The sequence below is a fragment of the Quercus lobata genome, chromosome 9 (genome assembly GCF_001633185.2).
Source record: "Quercus lobata isolate SW786 chromosome 9, ValleyOak3.0 Primary Assembly, whole genome shotgun sequence".
Taxonomy (NCBI): Eukaryota; Viridiplantae; Streptophyta; class Magnoliopsida; order Fagales; family Fagaceae; genus Quercus; species Quercus lobata.
Genome location: NC_044912.1, coordinates 12,696,263 through 12,715,484, shown reverse-complemented (window position 1 = coordinate 12,715,484; position 19,222 = coordinate 12,696,263). Strand labels below are relative to the sequence as shown.

The 19,222-nt window shown below is 41.7% G+C and overlaps 3 protein-coding genes across 3 annotated transcripts; 1 reads left to right on the top strand and 2 right to left on the bottom strand.

The window, feature by feature from the left end:
• Positions 1–4,187: 4,187 nt before the first annotated feature.
• On the top strand, positions 4,188–4,883 carry LOC115961240. Its single transcript, XM_031080252.1, has one exon. The coding sequence runs from the start codon at positions 4,188–4,190 to the stop codon at positions 4,881–4,883; it is 696 nt and encodes a 231-aa protein (XP_030936112.1).
• Positions 4,884–10,003: 5,120 nt separating this feature from the next.
• Positions 10,004–13,189, bottom strand: LOC115960820 (40S ribosomal protein S10-1-like). Its single transcript, XM_031079813.1, has 5 exons — positions 13,070–13,189; positions 12,916–12,964; positions 12,093–12,372; positions 11,829–11,961; positions 10,004–10,248 (listed from the first exon to the last, which is right to left on the bottom strand). The coding sequence occupies exons 1-5, from the start codon at positions 13,070–13,072 to the stop codon at positions 10,168–10,170; spliced, it is 546 nt and encodes a 181-aa protein (XP_030935673.1). The 5' UTR covers positions 13,073–13,189; the 3' UTR covers positions 10,004–10,167.
• Positions 13,190–16,505: 3,316 nt separating this feature from the next.
• LOC115961239 (eukaryotic translation initiation factor 5B-like) lies at positions 16,506–19,216 on the bottom strand. The gene is made up of 4 exons (XM_031080251.1): positions 19,124–19,216; positions 17,549–18,109; positions 17,268–17,468; positions 16,506–16,976 (listed from the first exon to the last, which is right to left on the bottom strand). Exons 1-4 carry the CDS (start codon positions 19,214–19,216, stop codon positions 16,506–16,508), a joined length of 1,326 nt encoding a protein of 441 aa, XP_030936111.1.
• Between the last annotated feature and the right edge of the window lie 6 nt (positions 19,217–19,222).

Sequence of the window (19,222 nt, the reverse complement as noted above, 5' to 3'; positions counted from 1 at the left end):
AGAGTAATCTTCTGATTCTATCTACTTTGTAATCTTGACTCAAACATGAAATCTTCTTCACTTTGATCAGAAGTTGGATCGAACAATCTTCACAACAAATTCTGGCTTTGAGCTTGTTAGAGATTTGTTGTTCTTTGAAGATTCTTTGAATTTGAAGAAGATTTGCTGTTCTTTGAAGTTTATGGAGGTTTTTGAGCTTGATTCCAATTGATCTTCAACTCTGATTCAATTGAGGCAGAATTTTTCCAGAACTTTGACATCTTGAAGATTTGGTGGAATGAGAAGGAATGTCCTCTACTTATAGTGGTTTCAAAGGATAAGTCTCACCTCGAATTGATCTCTTTGAAAATAAGTAGTAGACTCTGATTGGCCCAAAATTTTCTTATAAATAATGATCTCTATTTATCTATTTCGACAAATATTCTATTTTGATAAAGATAATAATCAGCAAAAATTCCTACTATAATTTGTTAATTGTTATTTAATTATCTCTATTTTATATATTTATTTTAATAAAGGTAATTATCCATCCATTATGAATAGGAAATTTATCTTTATTTTGTGGGCCAAATGACAAGTGATAAATTTTAATTTGCCAATGTGATATCATCTTGGATGACACATGTCATCATTTGATTTAATTAATTTAATAACACAAATTTGGAATTTGTCACTAAATTTTGACATGGCATATTATAATTGGCCTAACTAATATTTCTCCTACAGTCTCACATAAACAACTCAAAGTAAATAACAATGTCAATACCTAATGTCTCACATAAATAACACAAAACCAATAACAATGATTCAAACATCACAAACACACTCGGTCATCAAGACCAAAGTTTTGGTTATCTTGGATGGGTTCCTCAAAGTATGGTTGATCATTATAAATAACATTCTCGTCATTGTTAGCAGAATTACCCACACAAAAAAAATCACCTTCGTCAAAGATGGTCTCTCTCACAAGGGTGTCACCATTGGATTTCTTAACTTCTTGCAATTGCCTCCTACTCTTTAGTTGTCTCTTTTGTCTTTTGTGATTTTGTTTATTAGGTTAAGGTTACAAAATTTCTGAATTTTCTTTTATAGCACAAGATCTTTAGTATTGCTATGAAATCAAATCATCCAAATCAGAATCTCACACAAAACATGAATCAGGACGATTTAGAGATATAGGATCTTAGAATCTTAAGATCTAGATTGAGATACTGATAACCATGAGAGGATAAAAAATAGAGAGTGGATAGAAAAGTGGGAGGATATAAAATATTTTAGTTTTCTCTCAAGAGTGTTTGGTTAGGAAGATGGAAAAGTTGAGGGGTAGAAAACTCATTTGTTTGGTTGAGAAGTAAAATGAGAAGATAAAAAATGTAGTTTGTATTTATTCCTATGCCCTTATTACATAATATAATAAATAATTTTTTTTGTAATCATTAAATAAATAAATAAATAAAAACTTTTCCATTATATTTTATATATATTATATTATATTATAAAGGTGAAAGCCACCATTCAATTAAAAAAAAAACCACCAATTTGAAAACAAACAAACAAAAAACACAGTAGTAAGTAGGATCAACAAACAAACCGAATAGACGAGTAAAAAGAATATCAAAAAAAAAAAAAAAAAGTTGAAACCAAAAAGCAAAGGCCAAAAAAGAAAGAAAACAGCAATGTACTGTGCACAGGGACACTTAAGGGCATTTTGGTCCAGAAGTTTTGTTATGGTTTTCTCCTCAATTCTCTCTCTAAGGGCATGTTTGAATACCGCTTGTTTTGCTAAAATTAAAAAATTATTACTGAAATTACTATAGATAAAGGTAAAAATTAGTTGAAATAGTATAGTGGGACCCATGAATAATAGCAAAAATAAGTTGAATAGTTAAATAATTTTCATTTTTCATCCTAACCCAAACGCACACTAAGTGTGAGTTTGGATAGCGTTTTTCCCCTAGCATTGCACGTCTGCGTTTCATTTCTGTGGGTCCCCGTGCACTATTCACGGGACCCGCAAGTACAGAATTTGGCAAAATCAACTTTAAAACTGGATCCCACGGCACTATTCACATATTTAAAAATTATTTTGTTACAGTGTTTTCAGTTTTTAATAATAAGCGGTATCCAAACAGACCCTAATTTGGAGAGAAACATTTTGGTAGGTCCTTGAGTCCCACAAGTTTTTCCTTCCACAAATTCACCAAACCAAAAATCCCAATAAGTTTTTTTACCTCCCCGTTTTCTTTCATTTTTTCTCTCCTTCCTAAAATTTATCCAACCAAACAAACTCTTAGGATATGTTTAGTTGAAGTGATTTTAGGGAGCATAGAAAATGAAGGAAAGAAATTGATGTTTTTGGTTGTTTGGTTGTAGGTGGAAAATATGAGATATTTTTTCCTCCTTTAAAACACATTCTCTCAAAATTGGAGAGAAAACGGGAGTGAAAAGTGGGCAAAAATATTTGGACAAAATTGCCCACATTTTCTTTTTACTTTTTTTTTTTGGGCTACTCCTACCATTTGTTCTTTTTTTTTTTTTTTTTCCTTTTTTTTTTTTTAAGTTTAATTGGACACTGATTATATATATATATATATATATATATATATATTTATCTATATATTGTGGGGGTAAAATTCCCAAAAGTCAACAATGGGCCTTGGACCCCGCACGGAGCCCAACCACGACCCAAAGGTAAAGCTCATGGCCCAATCCTGTGGAGCCTAGTTTGTCTTAAAAGACGTCCGAGGAGGAATGTCTCCTCGGACACACAAATATGGGCCCAATGTGCGTTCCCCCCGCCACAGTGAAGAACCATCCCAGACAAACGTGGGTAGTAGAATGAGCCACACACAGCAGGAAAGAGGAAAGGGTAAGACGTCCAGGGAGAAGCCACAACTGCCGCATTAAATGCGAGAAAACTACTTTTTCAGCCGCATTAATGTGGAGAAGACAAGCGAACAGTGTTACATTGGCCAGTGCAACTCACAGAAAGATTAGATGGATATCCGATGGGACAGGCACTCAAGTGAAGGTCCAGATGGTTAACAAGTGTAAGGTCCTTATCAAATTAAGGAGGCTATATAAGAGAAGGCGATCCCCAAACAGAGGGGATCGGAGAATGGAGGAAAAAGAGAGAGAGAGAGAGAGGTGAAAGAATTCTGTAGTCTGTAGCCAGAGCAAGAGGTGCACTTATACGTCTCCTCGGATTGATATCCTGTGAACTAAAATGGAATATTCTCACATTCAATATGCTGCATGGCATACATCTAACTGACGTTCACTTCGTCTAGCCCTAGTTCTGTAACCCGCTCTCTACAAATTCATTATCTGGGGACTTTTGAGCCAGAACCACTCACTTGCTGGGCCTGGGCTCCAAAAACCGCCCCTACAATTGGCACCGTCTGTGAGAAGAACTTGTGTTTCGACAAGTGAAACAGTAAGAGATAGAAGGATCAGGTCCGCGCCAAACTGGACGTGCAGATTCCCAACGATTAGACAATTTTTTGAATCTCGAACGAGAAAAGGACCAAGATAATCAACGAGAGGGCAGTGTGAACACCTCTCACACGAGTAAAAGCTGCTCAAAGGGGAAAGATCATGCACCCCATAAGCAGAACGAACGAAAGGCTCTACAGCAAGAGATTGATGATTTGAAGAAGAAGCTGCACCGAGCGCAGCGAAAACGTCCTTCACCCAGCTCCGACACTAGCAGTGATGAGGATAACGAATACAGGCGAAGATCAAGAACCCCTCCGAGCGAGACTTTTTCCTATGAGGAAGAGCGGCCTCGCAAACGCAGCCATAAAAGCCCATCTTACCAAGGCCTGGCCAACGATGCCATGAGCAAGGCCTTGGATCGCATCTCCCAGTCGCCGTTCACGCGTAGAATAGAGAGGGCAGTGCTTCCTCGGCGGTTCCATCAACCAACGTTTGCCATATACAATGGTCGAACCGACCCAGTAGAGCATGTAAGCCAATTCAATCAGAGGATGGTTGTCCACTCCAGGGATGAGGCGTTAATGTGTAAGGTGTTTCCGTCCAGCTTGGGACCCATAGCGATGAGATAGTTTGATGCCCTCCAGCCGAATTCCATAGATTCCTTTAAACAGCTGATACAGGCTTTTGGTTGCCGCTTCATCACCAGCACTAGAGTCCCTCGGCCCCTCGATTCCCTCCTATCCTTGTCCATGCGGGAAGGAGAGACGCTGAAGGCTTACTCGGACAGGTACTGGGAAATGTATAATGAGATAGAGGGAAACTACGACGACGTTGCCATTAGTACGTTCAAAAGGGGCTTGCTGACAGAACATGGCTTGAGAAAGTCCCTCACTGGGAAGCCAGTCACTAGCGTGCGCCAACTCATGGACAGAATTGACAAGTACAAAAGGGTCAAGGAGGACCAGCAGATGGGGAAGGGTAAAGCGAAGGTTGTCCCTCAGAAGAGGAGGGACTTCAGGTCGGACCACTTTAACAGCAGTAACAAGCCGAGAAGAGACTACGTGGAAAAGTCCGGACCTACTGGGGCTCAGGCAGTCCATGCTGTGTTCCGAGAACCATTGCACAAGATCCTGGAGAAGGTGAAGTGCAAACCCTTCTTTCAGTGGCTGAACAGGATGGCGGGCGACCCTTTAAAATGCAATCAGAATCTATACTGCGCGTACCACCAGGAGCCAGGTCACACCACCGACGATTGCAGGAATCTGAAAAACCATTTGGATCGGCTTGTCCGAGAAGGGAAGTTGAGGCATCTATTGCACCGCCCTGAAGGATGGCAGGAACAGTCAAATGTCAAAACCAGGCAAGGCATATTGAGACCACCCATTGGCACAATAAATGTCATTCTTGCCGCACCTGGAGGACCGATTCCAGCCCTTTCAGAGTAATGTCAGTGGGCAGGTTCCCAACTGAGCCAGACGAAAGGGAATCCAAGAGAGCCAAAGTGAGTGTCACGCCATTAATCGGGTTCATGGAGGAAGACAAGTAAGGAACCCTTCAACCCCATGACGATGCCCTAGTCGTCACGCTCAGAATAGGAGGTTATGACGTGAAAAGGGTGTTAGTTAATCAAGGCAGCGCCGTGGAGGTAATGTACCCTGATTTGTATAAGGGGTTGAACTTGAAGCCAGAAGACCTGTCGCCATACGATTCCCCTCTGGTCAGTTTTAAAGGAAAAATCGTCAACCCGAAAGGCATGATTAGGCTGTCTGTGCAAACAGACTCAGACGTGGTAGAGGTGAACTTCATTGTCGTAGATGCATACTCCCCCTACACAGCTATTGTGGCCCGGTCGTGGCTTCATGCACTAGGGGCTGTGCCATCAACCTTGCACCAAAAAGTGAAGTATCCGTCAGGAGGTCAAGTCAAAGAAATAATAGGGAACCAAGGAATGGCTAGACAATGCATGGTGTCGGCAATCTTACGACGACCAAATAGTGAACCTTCCACTTCAGCCGAGAAAGGCTTATAGCAATCAATGACCCCAGTCCCAACTGCGGGTAGTGGAGGACCAGCCATGGAGGTGAGCTGTGAGGAGCTGGAGAAAGTACTTGTCGGATCAGACCCTGAGAGGTTTTTTCAGATCGGCTCGGAATTACCACCACAGGAGAAGTCAACGCTAATTGATTTTCTTCGATAGAATGAGGACGTATTCGCCGGGGTCGACTTAGATCTAATATGCCATCACCTTAATGTTAACCCGGCTATAACATCAAAGAAGCAACCTCCTCGGCGGCCGTCAAAAGAACATGCAGACGCTGTGAGAGAAGAGGTCGCAAAATTGAAGAAAGTTGGGGCTATCAAGGAAGTATTCTACCCCGAATGGTTAGCCAACACAGTCGTGGTAAAGAAGAAGAGCGGGAAATGGCGGGTCTGCGTAGACTTCACGGACTTAAACAAGGCCTGCTTGAAGGATTCTTTCCCAATGCCACGGATAAACCGATTGGTAGATGCGACTGTCGGACACCCCCGAATGAGTTTTTTGGACGCTTTCCAGGGCTACCATCAGATATCCCTGGCTACCGAAGATCAAGAAAAAACCGCTTTTGTCACCCCAGTTGGAAACTATCATTATAAGGTGATACCCTTCGGCTTGAAGAATGCCGGGTCGACCTATTAGAGGATGATGACTATGATGTTTGAACAGCAGATGGGTAAGATCGTTGAAGTGTATATAGATGACATGGTAGTAAAGAGCAAATTGGTGGCCGACCACATCAGAGACCTCGGTGAAGTCTTTCAAATTCTGAGAAAGTACAAGCTACGACTGAACGCATCCAAATGTTCATTTGGGGTGGGATCAGGAAAGTTCTTAGGCTATATGGTGACCCACAAAGGAATAGAAGTCAACCTTGACCAAATAAAAGCCATTCATAGCCTGCAGCCCCCTCGGAATCCCAAAGAGGTCCAGAAGCTTACCGGCATGATAGTTGCTTTAAACCGTTTCATCTCCCGCTCAGCGGACAGAGGCAGACCTTTCTTCCTCCTATTGCACAAATGGAAGGGCTTCGAGTGGACTGAGGAGTGTACTTTAGCTTTCCAACAGCTCAAGGAATACCTCGCCCGACCACCGATCATGTCCAGTCCCGATGCCGACGAGGTGTTGTTCGCATACATCGCAGTAGCCTCTCATGCGGTGAGCTTAGTGCTAATCCGAGAAGACAACGGCACGCAGCGACCCGTGTATTACGTTAGCAAATCGCTGCAGGAGGCAGAGACCCAGTATCTCCCCCTTGAAAAAGCTATCTTGGCCGTCGTACTAGCCACGCGGAAGCTCCCCCACTATTTTCAGGCACATACAGTAGTTGTGCTAACTCAACTTCCGCTGAAATCCGTCCTCCGCAGCGCCGACTACACAGGTAGAATTGCTAAGTGGGGAACGATCCTGGGCGCCTTCGACATTAGATACATGCCTCGCACCACCATAAAAGGTCAGATCCTCGCTGATCTAGTAGCTAAATTTGCGAAGCCCACCCTAGAAGGAATGGAAATGTCAGGATCACCAAGTGCTGATGAGAAACTGATCAGCACAGTCTCTCAGCATGAACATAATTGGTGGAAAGCACACATTGACGGTGCAGCAAACCAAAGGGGCTCAGGGGTGGGGCTCGTTCCAGTCTCTCCCGAAGGGATAACCATAGAAAAGTCGTTGAGGTTAGGATTCTCTACCACGAATAACGAAGCCGAGTATGAGGCGCTGTTGGAGGGTAGGTCAATGATCCAAAAATTGGGTCTTGGACCCCGCACGGAGCCCAACCACGACCCAAAGGTAAAGCTCATGGCCCAATCCTGTGGAGCCCAGTTTGTCTTAAAAGACGTCAGAGGAGGAATGTCTCCTCGGACACACAAATATGGGCCCAATGTGCGTTCCCCCCGCCACAGTGAAGAACCATCCCAGACAAACGTGGGTAGTAGGATGAGCCACACACAACAGGAAAGAGGAAAGGGTAAGACGTCCAGGGAGAAGCCACAACTGCCGCATTAAATGCGAGGAAGCTACTTTTTCAGCCGCATTAATGTGGAGAAGACAGGCGAATAGTGTTACATTGGCCAATGCAACTCACAGAAAGATTAGATGGATATCCGATGGGACAGGCACTCAAGTGGAGGTCCAGATGGTTCACAAGTGTAAGGTCCTTATCAAATTAAGGAGGCTATATAAGAGAAGGCGATCCCCATACAGAGGGGATCGGAGAATGGAGGAAAAAGAGAGAGAGAGAGAGAGAGAGAGAGAGAGAGGTGAAAGAATTCTGTAGTCTGTAGCCAGAGCAAGAGGTGCACTTATACGTCTCCTCGGATCGATATCCTGTGAACTAAAATGGAATATTCTCACGTTCAATATGCTGCATGGCATACATCTAACTGACGTTCACTTTGTCTAGCCCTAGTTCTATAACCCGCTCTCTACAAATTCATTGTCTGGGGACTTTTGAGCCAGAACCACTCACTTGCTGGGCCTGGGCTCCAAAAACCTCCCCTACATATATATATATATATATATATATATATGATGATGTGCATGAATCCGTGATACATACACCATAGTACCATATGGTGCATTTTTTTGGGGATGTTTTTTCTTTTTAATTTTTTAATTTATTTCTTATTTTTCATTAGGTATGAATTTTTCCTTCTAAATAAACTTTGGGTGATTGCATTTTTTTTGGTTGGTTGTTTGCTTTTTATTTTTTAATTGATCATTATTTTTAATATGAAAATATGAGTAAATTTATACAAACTCCATTTTTTATCCTTTCATTTCTCTATTCAACTATGGGTTCCAAGTTAACTCAATTGGTAAAGTCTTTGAAGATTGAATAAGATATCTGAGATTCAATTCTCACCTATACTAAAAACTGATTGATGTCTTAATCTGATAATAAAGAACTATTATTAGGAGCAGACGTCATAGGTTTAAAACTCTTAAAAAAAAAAAAAAATCTCTATTCAACCAAACAAAAATGTTTTTCATCATTCTATCCAAACACAAATAAGGGAAATTAAAATCTTTTCGATCCTTTTACTTTTTCATCATTTCCCTATTTTCTATCCTCCCACTTTTCCATCCTCCCAATCAAAGGTGAGGTTAGGAGCAAGCAAAGCTTTATGGCCCATTTGGTGCATGTGTTTAAACAACAGATTTCAGTTTTTTTAGAAATACATGTGAGTGAAAAGTGTGTAAAAATACGTATAATATTATTTAAAAACTAAAAACATGTGTTTAAGATCATGTACCAAACAGGCCCTTATAGTTTTAAACGAACTCCAGTAGTTGTTAAGCTACAAGTACAATATGGCAACCTCCCAATATGCAATAAGTCACTCTCTATACCCATATGGACTGTAAATGCAACATCCCCTAGGAAGCTTAAGGAAAAAACAAATTGGTAATGCATCAAGTTTAAACCCTAAACAATGAAATAAAATGCAAATCATAGATATATTTTTCTTTCATGTGTACTAAGGATGTATGATGATCCACACGGGACTCCCAAATGGGTTAACAGGCAAAAGCATCAAATGCTAAGAATGGCAAGGGGTTGGGTTTGGGCCAGGTTTTTCCAGACCCGACCCGCGGCCTAGACCCAGTCCGTTTATTAAACAGATTTTTTTCCTAAGGCCCAAACCTGCTCCGTTGGGCCCTGCCCAACTAGGCCATTTCAGGGCCCAATCTTCAACCCCTAACAGTGGCCCAATCAAAAAAAAAAATTTATCTTTTCCTGAGAAAAAAAATCACAGCAGCACAAACAACAAATCCAAGTAAATCTCAAATCAAATTCACCATACCCATTCAAATTTCCTATTCACAGAAACCAAATACATTTGAAATCAAACTTTTTTTTTTTTTGGGGTTAAAAATGACGATATCATTAAACTAAACAGCCACATCCAAATCAATACAAAGTCTGTTGAAATAAACTCTATTATAGTCATCCTCTAAGGTCTAAAGCAAGTCCACAAGCAGACTGGAAAACAAAAGGAAATTTGCCTCTTGATCAGCACCTATTCTAGCTAAAATCAAACTATTCACAGAAACCAAATACATTTGAAATCAAAATCTAAAACAAGCTTCGGCAAAGAGAGTGAGATCGAGAGGCTGAAAGCATGAGAGAGGGGCGGCTGACATTCGATGGCCGACAGCATGAGACATGAGAGGAGAGTGAGTGAGAATGAGAGGAGGCAACTAGGGTAGGGCTAAGTGAAATGAGAGAATGAATAAGTTAGGGTTTATAAGTTTATATATATATACTAGGGCTTTTTTGGTAATTTTATTTTTAAGTGGGTCGGGCTGAGTCCGAAACCTGGACCCGCTTCGGATTTTTTTTTTTAATCCAAACCCGACCCTATTTTTAATCGAACGGGGTAAAATCCGGCCCATTAAGGTCAGGCTAGACCAAGTATCCACAGGTCGGGCAAAAATTGCCATCCCTATCAAATGCAAATCATAGATATATTTTTCTTTCACGTGTACAAACAGAAATGTTAAAGGATATTTGCACAGCAACCAAATTAGAACATGCTAGTAATTGAACTCAACTTATATAGATCTTCATCATAATCCCAACATCATACTTCAAAATCAAAATACACTACTCAAATTTGGCAACTACACTAGAACGGTTCATAAATTTTAGTTCAGAGAACCAAAAACTTTGAAGAAAAATCATCTTTTCAAGCAAAACTAGAGCTAGGTGGTGCACCGAAGCTACCACCACCACCACCACGACCAAAGCCAGGCCTTCCACCAGGGCCCTGAAACATCAAAGAACAAGTAAAATAATTAATATAAACAGAAATGATTAATAAAGGTAGGAGCAATTCTTAAGATGCTAAACACACAATACACTTGAACCCAAACAAACATCATTCTCTAGAGTCTAGAGCTCACATTGCAATAACTCAAAGGCTTACGATTTGGGCTCTAATACCTACCAGCTGTGTGTGTGTCAAAAATTATGCAAGAAAAAAAATGCGCCCAAGTGTCTGCATTTCAGTGTACATTAATACCATAAGCTACAAATGTAGCTCAATATCATAAACCATACATGTTAATCAACAAAACAATTTCACAGCAACTTTGTACAATGATAAAATACAAAATTTTCAACCACAAGTAGATATGTATAATTGTGATAGAACTGCCAGACAAATTGTGTGATTTAACATGCAACAATTGGAACATCAGGATGCACCTGCGTTGTTCTTTTACCGGTATGCATGCACCTGATGTATCTTGAACCCACAACCCCACCCTCACCAGTCACCACCTTCCTCTTACAAAGGGAGGAGGTGAAATCTGAGATAGAGCTCAAGGGTAAAATATTATATGGTTGATAATATATAGCTTAATCCTCCAATTCCCTCCAGTTTTAACCAGACACAAGACACATGGCATTTATTTGAATTTTTAGATGCCATGTGTGTTACATCTAAAAAAAAAGGGAGGAGATTGGATGATTCAAGGGGAAGGGATCTCAATCCCAATTTTAGGGTTCACTATGGATCCACAACAATTAATATCACTCAATAACTAGCAATATTTTTTGTGAATACAAAAGAGACTGCATGAAATTAAATGCAATCCATAAAAATTTCACATCACAACTACAGCTCAACTCAACTCAATAGATCCCAACTAGCTAGAAACCTAAAAGAATCTGAAAAATAAATTATCATAAAAGCATATAGTTTTAATGGTAACATGGACACATCTAACAAGGAAAGAGTTCAGATCATCTAAAATGTAAAAGACCCGCATTGCTAACATTGAAAAATTTGGAATTCAGAGGCAATAATTTTTAAATAAGAGTGTAATATCATGCCCTTTACTGTAAGTTCTTGATGCCAAACAGTTTATTCTAAGGAGTGTGGTTTCGTTAAACTAACTCAAAACATTGGTAAGTTATTATATTTTTTTTTTGGATAAATATTAGTAATTCATAAAAAAGAGTAAAAAGGGTTGCCAACCTAGTACACAGGAAGTATTCGAAGGAAGTGTCAAAAGAAAAAACTGAATAAATATTTGCACAAATTTCTAAAAAATCCAATCCGTGAAGCGGAGAAGATTGCTTTGTAAACACTGTCCATTCAAGGCCTTGAAATTAAGTTTATAAAAATTTAACTTGCACAAAACATTAAGTTCATTTGGAAAATCAGATGCAGAAAGATCACAAAGCATATAAAACAATGTGAAAACTGGTTTTTTATTCTTGACTTGAGAAGTTACAACTTTAAGGGGAGTCATTATCTAATTATGTAATTCAAGCATAGTATAATTCACAATAACAATTTAAACAAACTAAAGCCCATTAAAAAAGTAAGAGTAAAATTACCCTGTAAGAGGGCTGGAAATCTGGTGGAGCTCCTCCCTTCTCACCACCAAATTCACCTGGAGGACCACGAGGACCTCCACGGTACCCATCACGATCCCCAAACCTTGAACCTCCTTCAAAGCGAGGTGGGCCACTAGAAATTCAAACAATTGAAAATATTAAACACAACAGCTATATGTATGAACATATCAACTTACAAACAAAAGCAAAAGGAGCTTAATAATATAATCCAGGAAACCAAATATACAAGATATCTTATATTACCGTGGGCGGTCACCCTGTGGGCCACCAAATGGTCTGCCAGGTGGTTTGGCAGATTTCTTCAAGGTGGCAGGCACGATTTCAGATGGAAGATTGAGGTAAGTCCTCAAAAACTCAATTCCATCATTGGTGAGGTACCAGTAATAGTGCATCCAAGCAAAAGTCTCACGCACGTAACCCTTGGATTTAAAGCTTTGCATGAGCTTAATCGCCTGCAGATTTGGGACATCGATCTCTGGGTGCTTTGCAAGATTGTAATCCTTCTTTGCATAGCAGACTCCCTCTGCAGTAATTAAAAAAAATAAGCATCAAAATATGCAAAAACAGATTCACACAACTCAATCAATAGGGGGGGAAAAAAAAAAAAAAAAGCAAAACCGGTAAGCCCACTAGAAATACTAAGTTTTTGTAATTTGATACCAATAAAGCAAAGAACTTAAACAAACCCCCCCAACCAAACCAAATCCAAATGTGTAACATTATTAATTCTTATTCTCTCTGATGCTTCCTTAAAAAAATGATGACAAAAATGAAAATTTATAATCACTGAATTCAATGGCTCTCTATTTTTCACATTAAAAAATCAAAACTAAATATCTACATCAAAATTGGAACAATAACCCACCACAGTTTTTTGCTTAAAAAATTGAATTGAGGTTTTTGATTTCCTATTTAGCATTTCAATAAACAAAAACAACGTTAAGCACAGAAGTTAAAATTTTCTAAATTATTCATTAATCTTTCATTTTCCTCAGTTTCCTAAGTGACCCAATTCACAAAAACCTAACAATAAAACAATAAACTAAAATTGAATAGAGAGAGATACCTTGGAAGAGGTACTTGCAGATCTCTCTGCGATTCTTCTCTGAAATAATCTGAAAATTGAACAAAACGAAGCATTAGTATATTGAGACGCCTAAATACACACACAAACACATATACAGATTCAGAGAGAGAGAGAGAGAGAGAGAGAGAGAGACCATGGTTGCGAAGCGAAGAAAATACGAGCTCTCAGTTATTGAGCGAGCTGCAGAGACAGAGATATAGAGGAGCTCGACCACTGAAAACCCTAGAGAAAATGCCCTAGCGAAAATGGTGGTTTATATATTATGGGTTCAGTGGGCCGGATTTACACAGTAACCCAATGTTTATTTGGGTTCAGAAGCCCATATTTTCAATTGTTGAGGTTGGATAGCCCGGCCCAGTTCTTGATTAGTTGAACCCAATATCAGAATTTGAATTTCTACCGGAATAATTCAAGAGGCACGGCTCGGCTCAATCACATGCCCAATTTCACGGCTTGCTGATTTGTGCAAATTGTAAATAGTTGTCAATTTTTGCCCAATATTGACTTGTATGACTCACCACTTTTCGTCAACTATTTATAATTACATAAGTCAACAAATTGTGAAATTGAATGTGAAAATGATTATATCTATTGTAATACGTTGATTTTTCTATGCCACTAACTTACCACGTGATTATAAGGAAAACTAAAAAGGTTGAGGGTGATTGTGAACGGTTTCAAGTAATAATCAAATGATAATGTAATCCACGTGTCATAATTTTGCTCCAATACTTCGAACTACAAATATAGAGTACCCCAAACTTGGAACCCCCCCACACACACTTTCTCTCACCATCAACCTTTCTAAAAATAAATAATTGTTTAATGTTGAATAAATCATGTGGGATAAGTTTTATTTACTAAAATAAATATTGTTGAAACAATAATCTACCATGTAATTTGTTTAAACTTTTTTTTTAAGATTCAATTACATATATGGTTCTCAACTTCCTTGGACTTTTGTTATAGAATTATCCTCATACTTTAAGATGTTTCAAAAAGCTACAAAACCATGTCAGTGTAGATAAATTAGAAGTGGTCTTTTTAAATAAAACAATTTAGCTCTAATCAAATCTTGATTAAATTAAGTTTGACGTTCCCTAAACAAAATCTTTATGAATATTCTAGAGACTAGTCGCTGCACTCAAAGGGAAAAGGGGGATTTGATTGTTATTCAATTCCCTACCTCTTCCATCTAAAAATATGTCTTTCAATTTTTTATATGTCAAACTTCATTTATAAAAAATAAAAATTTTCATATTTTATCAATGTCTAAAGGTTCAAAACCTATAAAAGGTAAAGTTAAAAATAAATAAATCAAGAAAAAAAAGTAATAATAATTGTGGGCCCGAGAGGTCTGCAACCCAGCCCAAACTCTACCTGGGCCCAGAACCCGTGCCGAAGGGGTATCCTGCCGAGGACGAATGGTCAATGGCCGACGTGGCGAAGGGAATGGCTGAGGACTTACCCTGTCCTCGGTATTCCGGAGCTGTAATAGAAGGACCCACACTGCGGTGTAGGCAACCCCCAAACAGCCCCCCTCCAGGGGATGTGAACGAAATGGGACCCATAGGGAAGCAGGGTGTGAAAGTTGGACTAAAGAAAACGCGTCCTTTCTTTAGTAAATGCACCTGCCAATACCCAGAGATGGTTGAAAAGAAAAGACGTTTGGACAGTGTGAACCTTGATCCATGCAACTAATAGAAAGTTAGATGGGATGGCTGACGGGACGGACACAGAGATAAGCTCCCGCCTGACCTACAAGTGGAGGGTCAAGATCAACCAGGCCGGACTATATAATAAAAAGGAAGGTGCGTCAAAAAAGGGGGGTTGGGAAAAAATGGCCAAGAAACAAGAGCCTCCCAGCCCACCTCCATGAGAAGTACTCTAGGGGTGACGATCATTTAACCTTGTATGAACCCCCTGAAAAACCCACCGCCTATCAATCAAGGCCTAGCCTTTCAAACCCACGCTCTACAAATGATATTGTTAGGGCCGTTTTACGTGCGAACCCGACACTGTTACGGTCCGCCACGAATCGTAACCCTACAATTGGCGCCGTCTGTGGGGAGGCTTGCGTGTTGGCGCAGGTGGTAGGTTGAAACACTTCCTCTGTTATTTCTAACCGTTGGTTATAGAGTTCAAGTATAAAATCTCACTAGGGGCTACGTTTCTTGACGAGGGGCTTAGCTGAAGAGCTAACTCCCCTAAAAGCTAAAGCTCCTCGTACAGAACAAACTAGGCGCTTGGTAACGTTAACCGTATAGATAAACTCAAGGGGCTTGGCTGAAGAGCTAGCTCCCCTAGAGCTAAAGGCAAGCCAAGGCCCCATACAAAGAGAAAACTAGGTTTTGGACAGAACCAAGGCATTGCATAGTCCTCGGACTCAAGCCTGTGGGAAAACCAACTACCTGGATATGGAAAACTAGGTTTTGGACAGAACCAAGGCATTGCATAGTCCTCGGACTCAAGCCTGTGGGAAAACCAACTACCTGGATGTGGAAAACTAGGTTTTGGACAGAACCAAGGCATTGCATAGTCCTCGGACTCAAGCTTGTGGGAAAACCAACTACCTGGATGTGGAAAACTAGGTTTTGGACAGAACCAAGGCATTGCATAGTCCTCGGACTCAAGCTTGTGGGAAAACCAACTACCTGGATGTGGAAAACTAGGTTTTGGACAGAACCAAGGCATTGCATAGTCCTCGGACTCAAACCTGTGGGAAAACCAACTACCTGGATGTGGAGAACTAGGTTTTGGACAGAACCAAGGCATTGCATAGTCCTCGGACTCAAGCCTGTGGGAAAACCAACTACCTGGATGTGGAAAACTAGGTTTTGGACAGAACCAAGGCATTGCATAGTCCTCGGACTCAAGCCTGTGGGAAAACCAACTACCTGGATGTGGAAAACTAGGTTTTGGACAGAACCAAGGCATTGCATAGTCCTCGGACTCAAGGAAAACCAACTACCTGGATGTGGAGAACTAGGTTTTGGACAGAACCAGGCATTGCATAGTCCTGGACTCAAGCCTGTGGGAAAACCAACTACCTGGATGTGGAAAACTAGGTTTTGGACAGAACCAAGGCATTGCATAGTCCTCGGACTCAAGCCTGTGGGAAAACCAACTACCTGGATGTGGAAAACTAGGTTTTGGACAGAACCAAGGCATTGCATAGTCCTCGGACTCAAGCCTGTGGGAAAACCAACTACCTGGATGTGGAAAACTAAACACTAAACGAGATTTAGCTACTCTGCGTGATGGCGAAAATGGTGCTTATATCTTCGCAAAAACAAAGATTAGAAATGAATCTAAGGCCTCTGTGGGCACAAGTAAATGAGAGTTTGGGGAACATAGTGTTAAATGTCTTGCATGCATAGTTATTTGTACATATTAAAATGAGTCAGCGCAGAGTTTATAAGCAAATAATGCGCATTAACAAGGGCGGATAACAAATATATACATGTTCAAATACTTGGAAACTATCGATAAATTAGGAAGTTTGCGAAAGGAAAAGAGACAAATTAATCGTTCAAATAGAAACAAATACAAAAGCCCAACCAAGGCTTCTACTTTTCTGCTTGTTTGTCGGTTGCATTTTTGGAGGTGGGATTAAGATCAGCTTCAATGCCTGGAATGACGGTTTCTTCTAAGGAAGACTGAACAGGGCCAACACTGGTACCCTGAGTGACCACAGCAAGGGGAATGGCCTGTGGCAACTGTGCAGGAGCGGCTAGTTCTTCTGTACTCGACACCTGAACGCCCACCTTGGGTTCAGTAATTTCTGTAGGTATCTCAGGATCCGCATGCTGCGATATTACCACCACATCTTGAAGTATTCCCTCTTTGGGCGCCTTGCTAGTAGAACCACTGGCTTGTAAGTTTCCCGACGGGGTGACCTCTTCCTCGGGTTGAGCATCCGTGGTCACAGAGCTAGTGGAAGTGGTGTCACGGATGGCCGCCGAGTAGAAAACGCTCTCTGCCTTCCACAAATCTGATGAAGCGTCCACTCCAGCTCGCTTCAATGCTTCTTCCCAGACCTGAGAGCAATAAAACCTGCATACTCCAGGAATCTGCGCCTTAAGGGTGGCTTGGGTTTCGGCTACTCCCATGTTATAACCATCATCCTCGGCCGTATTCTTGGCAGCCTCTGCCTCATTCCTGGCAAATTCGGCCTCCTGCTTTGCCCGTACGGCTTCATCCCGGGCATAGTCTGCCACTCCTTTTTCATGCAAGGCCACGGTTAGCTGCTTATTCAAATCCTCGATTAGGTCTTTGGCTATTCGCAGCTGGTCCTCGGCTTCAATTGCGCGCTTGGTTTGGTCCTTGGCCTGTTTCTGGGCACTATTAAGGCCCGCCGAGACGTTATCCCTCTCGCGAGTAGTCATTATTAAATCATCCTTGACTTTAGCGAGTTCCTTTTCAGAAGTTTCGAGTGTTTTTGAGGCTGTTATGCGCTTCTTACGTTCGTTCTCGGCTGCCTTACTCCTGTCATGCACCTCTTCCTCCATCCTATAGGTTGCCTGGAGAGCCTATCAAGAAAGATGAACGCGTAGTGAGCGGTAAACCGGTAACAAGGGATGATAAGGTGTTAGGTGGCCAGAAATCTTACCATGCACAAGTATCTCTTGGTGCTGAGAAAAACCTCCTGCATCCTCATTCTCTTCAGCTCGTCCATATCATTAGGGAGTAATATGGTTCTCCCTAATGCGTCCGCCACGTATTCACCCTCACCGTCTCCGAGGTCCCTCAGGGAGGCCGTTTCCAGTAATGGACCCCCGTGAAGCATTGGGGCAGGGAGCCAGGCGCTCGGTAGGGATTGGGAATCAATTCCTTTCCCCTTGCCTTGAGGGGTTTGAACTGCGGGTCCTTTGCCCTTGCTTTGGGGCCCGAGCTTCAGTTGTTTTGTACGCGGAGCCTCATCCTTCTCCTTTGAAGGTTGGGATTTTCCCTCATCCGCGGTGTCCTTGCCCTTGGGACTCCTCTTTCTCTTAGAATCAGCACCTTCAGGTCTGGGGGACCGAGCTGGTTGGGAGGGGGTGGGAGGTTCGGGGCGGTTGGATTGTGGCTGGGACTTGGTAGAGGATGACCGGGTTTGGATTGTAAGGGGTCGAGGCGGTGGAGGAGGAGCATCGGGTTGTGGTGCCTCCTGGGTATCCTTCCTTGGTTGGGCCTCGAGGAGTTGGAGAAGGGGGGGTTAAAGGTATTCTCTTGACTCCCATCTCGGCTTGCGAAGAGGTGCCTATTAACGACAATTCAGCCTCGGACAAGGCTGGGTCACCTAGGTCACCAGGAGGGTCCTCTGATTGGTAGACTAAATCAAAAACCCTGAACCCCTCCTCCGTCAGATCGGGTTCACCTTCGTCCTCGGCTGCTTGATGAGATGAAGATGGACCCACCAGGGGGGTGTTCTTGGGGACAGCTGGCTCCTGAGAGATTAAAAATCCCTTTTCTACTACGGTAATTTTTGGAAGCCAGGGACGGCGGGCACTGATCACGTGCTTTGCGTCCCCAAACGACTTCTGAACTGGAGGGTACCCTAGTATTTTGTGAGCTGCACGGACTTGGCCATCACTGTCATTCACAAAAACTGCCGATTGTAAAACGGTCTCCAAATCCGCCCGGTTGACTAAATGAAAATGCCGTGTATAGGCACGTGCATCTACAAAAAAAACAACAAACATATATGCATGGTTAGTTATCAAAAGACATTAGATTAGAATGGATTAAAGGGTTATCCCTCTTCCATTCCTGAAACCCCACCTGGTTCTCCTTCTACTACGGGGCATGGGTCGCCATCATGCCACTCCCCAGAGACAATAAGGAAATCCTTGTTCAGTCCCTTGTTGGAATCAGGAAGGCACTGGATCAACCGAACCCTATCGTCCCTTGACCTCATGTAATAGGTTTTTCCTTTCAATTTCTGGAGGTTATAGCACCAATTTACATCATGGTGGGTCAGTCTTAAACCCATCTTCTCATTTAAAGCGTCCACGCAACCCAAAATCCTAAGAACGTTGCCGGCACACTGGGTAGGGGCTAAACGGAAATGCCTGAGGTAACCCCTTGTCACTGGCCCCATAGGGATTCTCATACCTCCCTCTACAAAGGCAAGGACGGGAATTACAACCGCGCCCGTTCCCCTCTTAATGTGTCATTCCCCCATCTTACAGTGCTCCAGACTTACATTGGGGGGAATATTATAATCAACGATGAACTTATTCATCGCCTCATCAGTGTCGACCAACTTCCTCAACCTCAATTTAGTTGCCTTTGTCATCTACTA

Excerpts from the sequence above, each read along its gene's own strand:
- LOC115960820 (XM_031079813.1), bottom strand. Across the intron at positions 11,962-12,092 it reads CCACAGGGTGACCGCCCACG|TGGCCCACCTCGCTTTGAAG; the intron begins GTAATATAAGAT and ends TTGAATTTCTAG. Across the intron at positions 10,249-11,828 it reads ATTTCCAGCCCTCTTACAGG|GGCCCTGGTGGAAGGCCTGG; the intron begins GTAATTTTACTC and ends TTGATGTTTCAG.
- LOC115961239 (XM_031080251.1), bottom strand. The coding sequence starts at position 19,216 with ATGACAAAGGCAACTAAATTGAGGTTGAGGAAGTTGGTCGACACTGAT. Across the intron at positions 18,110-19,123 it reads ATTATAATATTCCCCCCAAT|GCCCAACCAAGGAAGGATAC; the intron begins GTAAGTCTGGAG and ends CAACTCCTCGAG. Across the intron at positions 17,469-17,548 it reads CCAAGAGATACTTGTGCATG|GCTCTCCAGGCAACCTATAG; the intron begins GTAAGATTTCTG and ends CTTTCTTGATAG.
- LOC115961240 (XM_031080252.1), top strand. The coding sequence starts at position 4,188 with ATGCGGGAAGGAGAGACGCTGAAGGCTTACTCGGACAGGTACTGGGAA.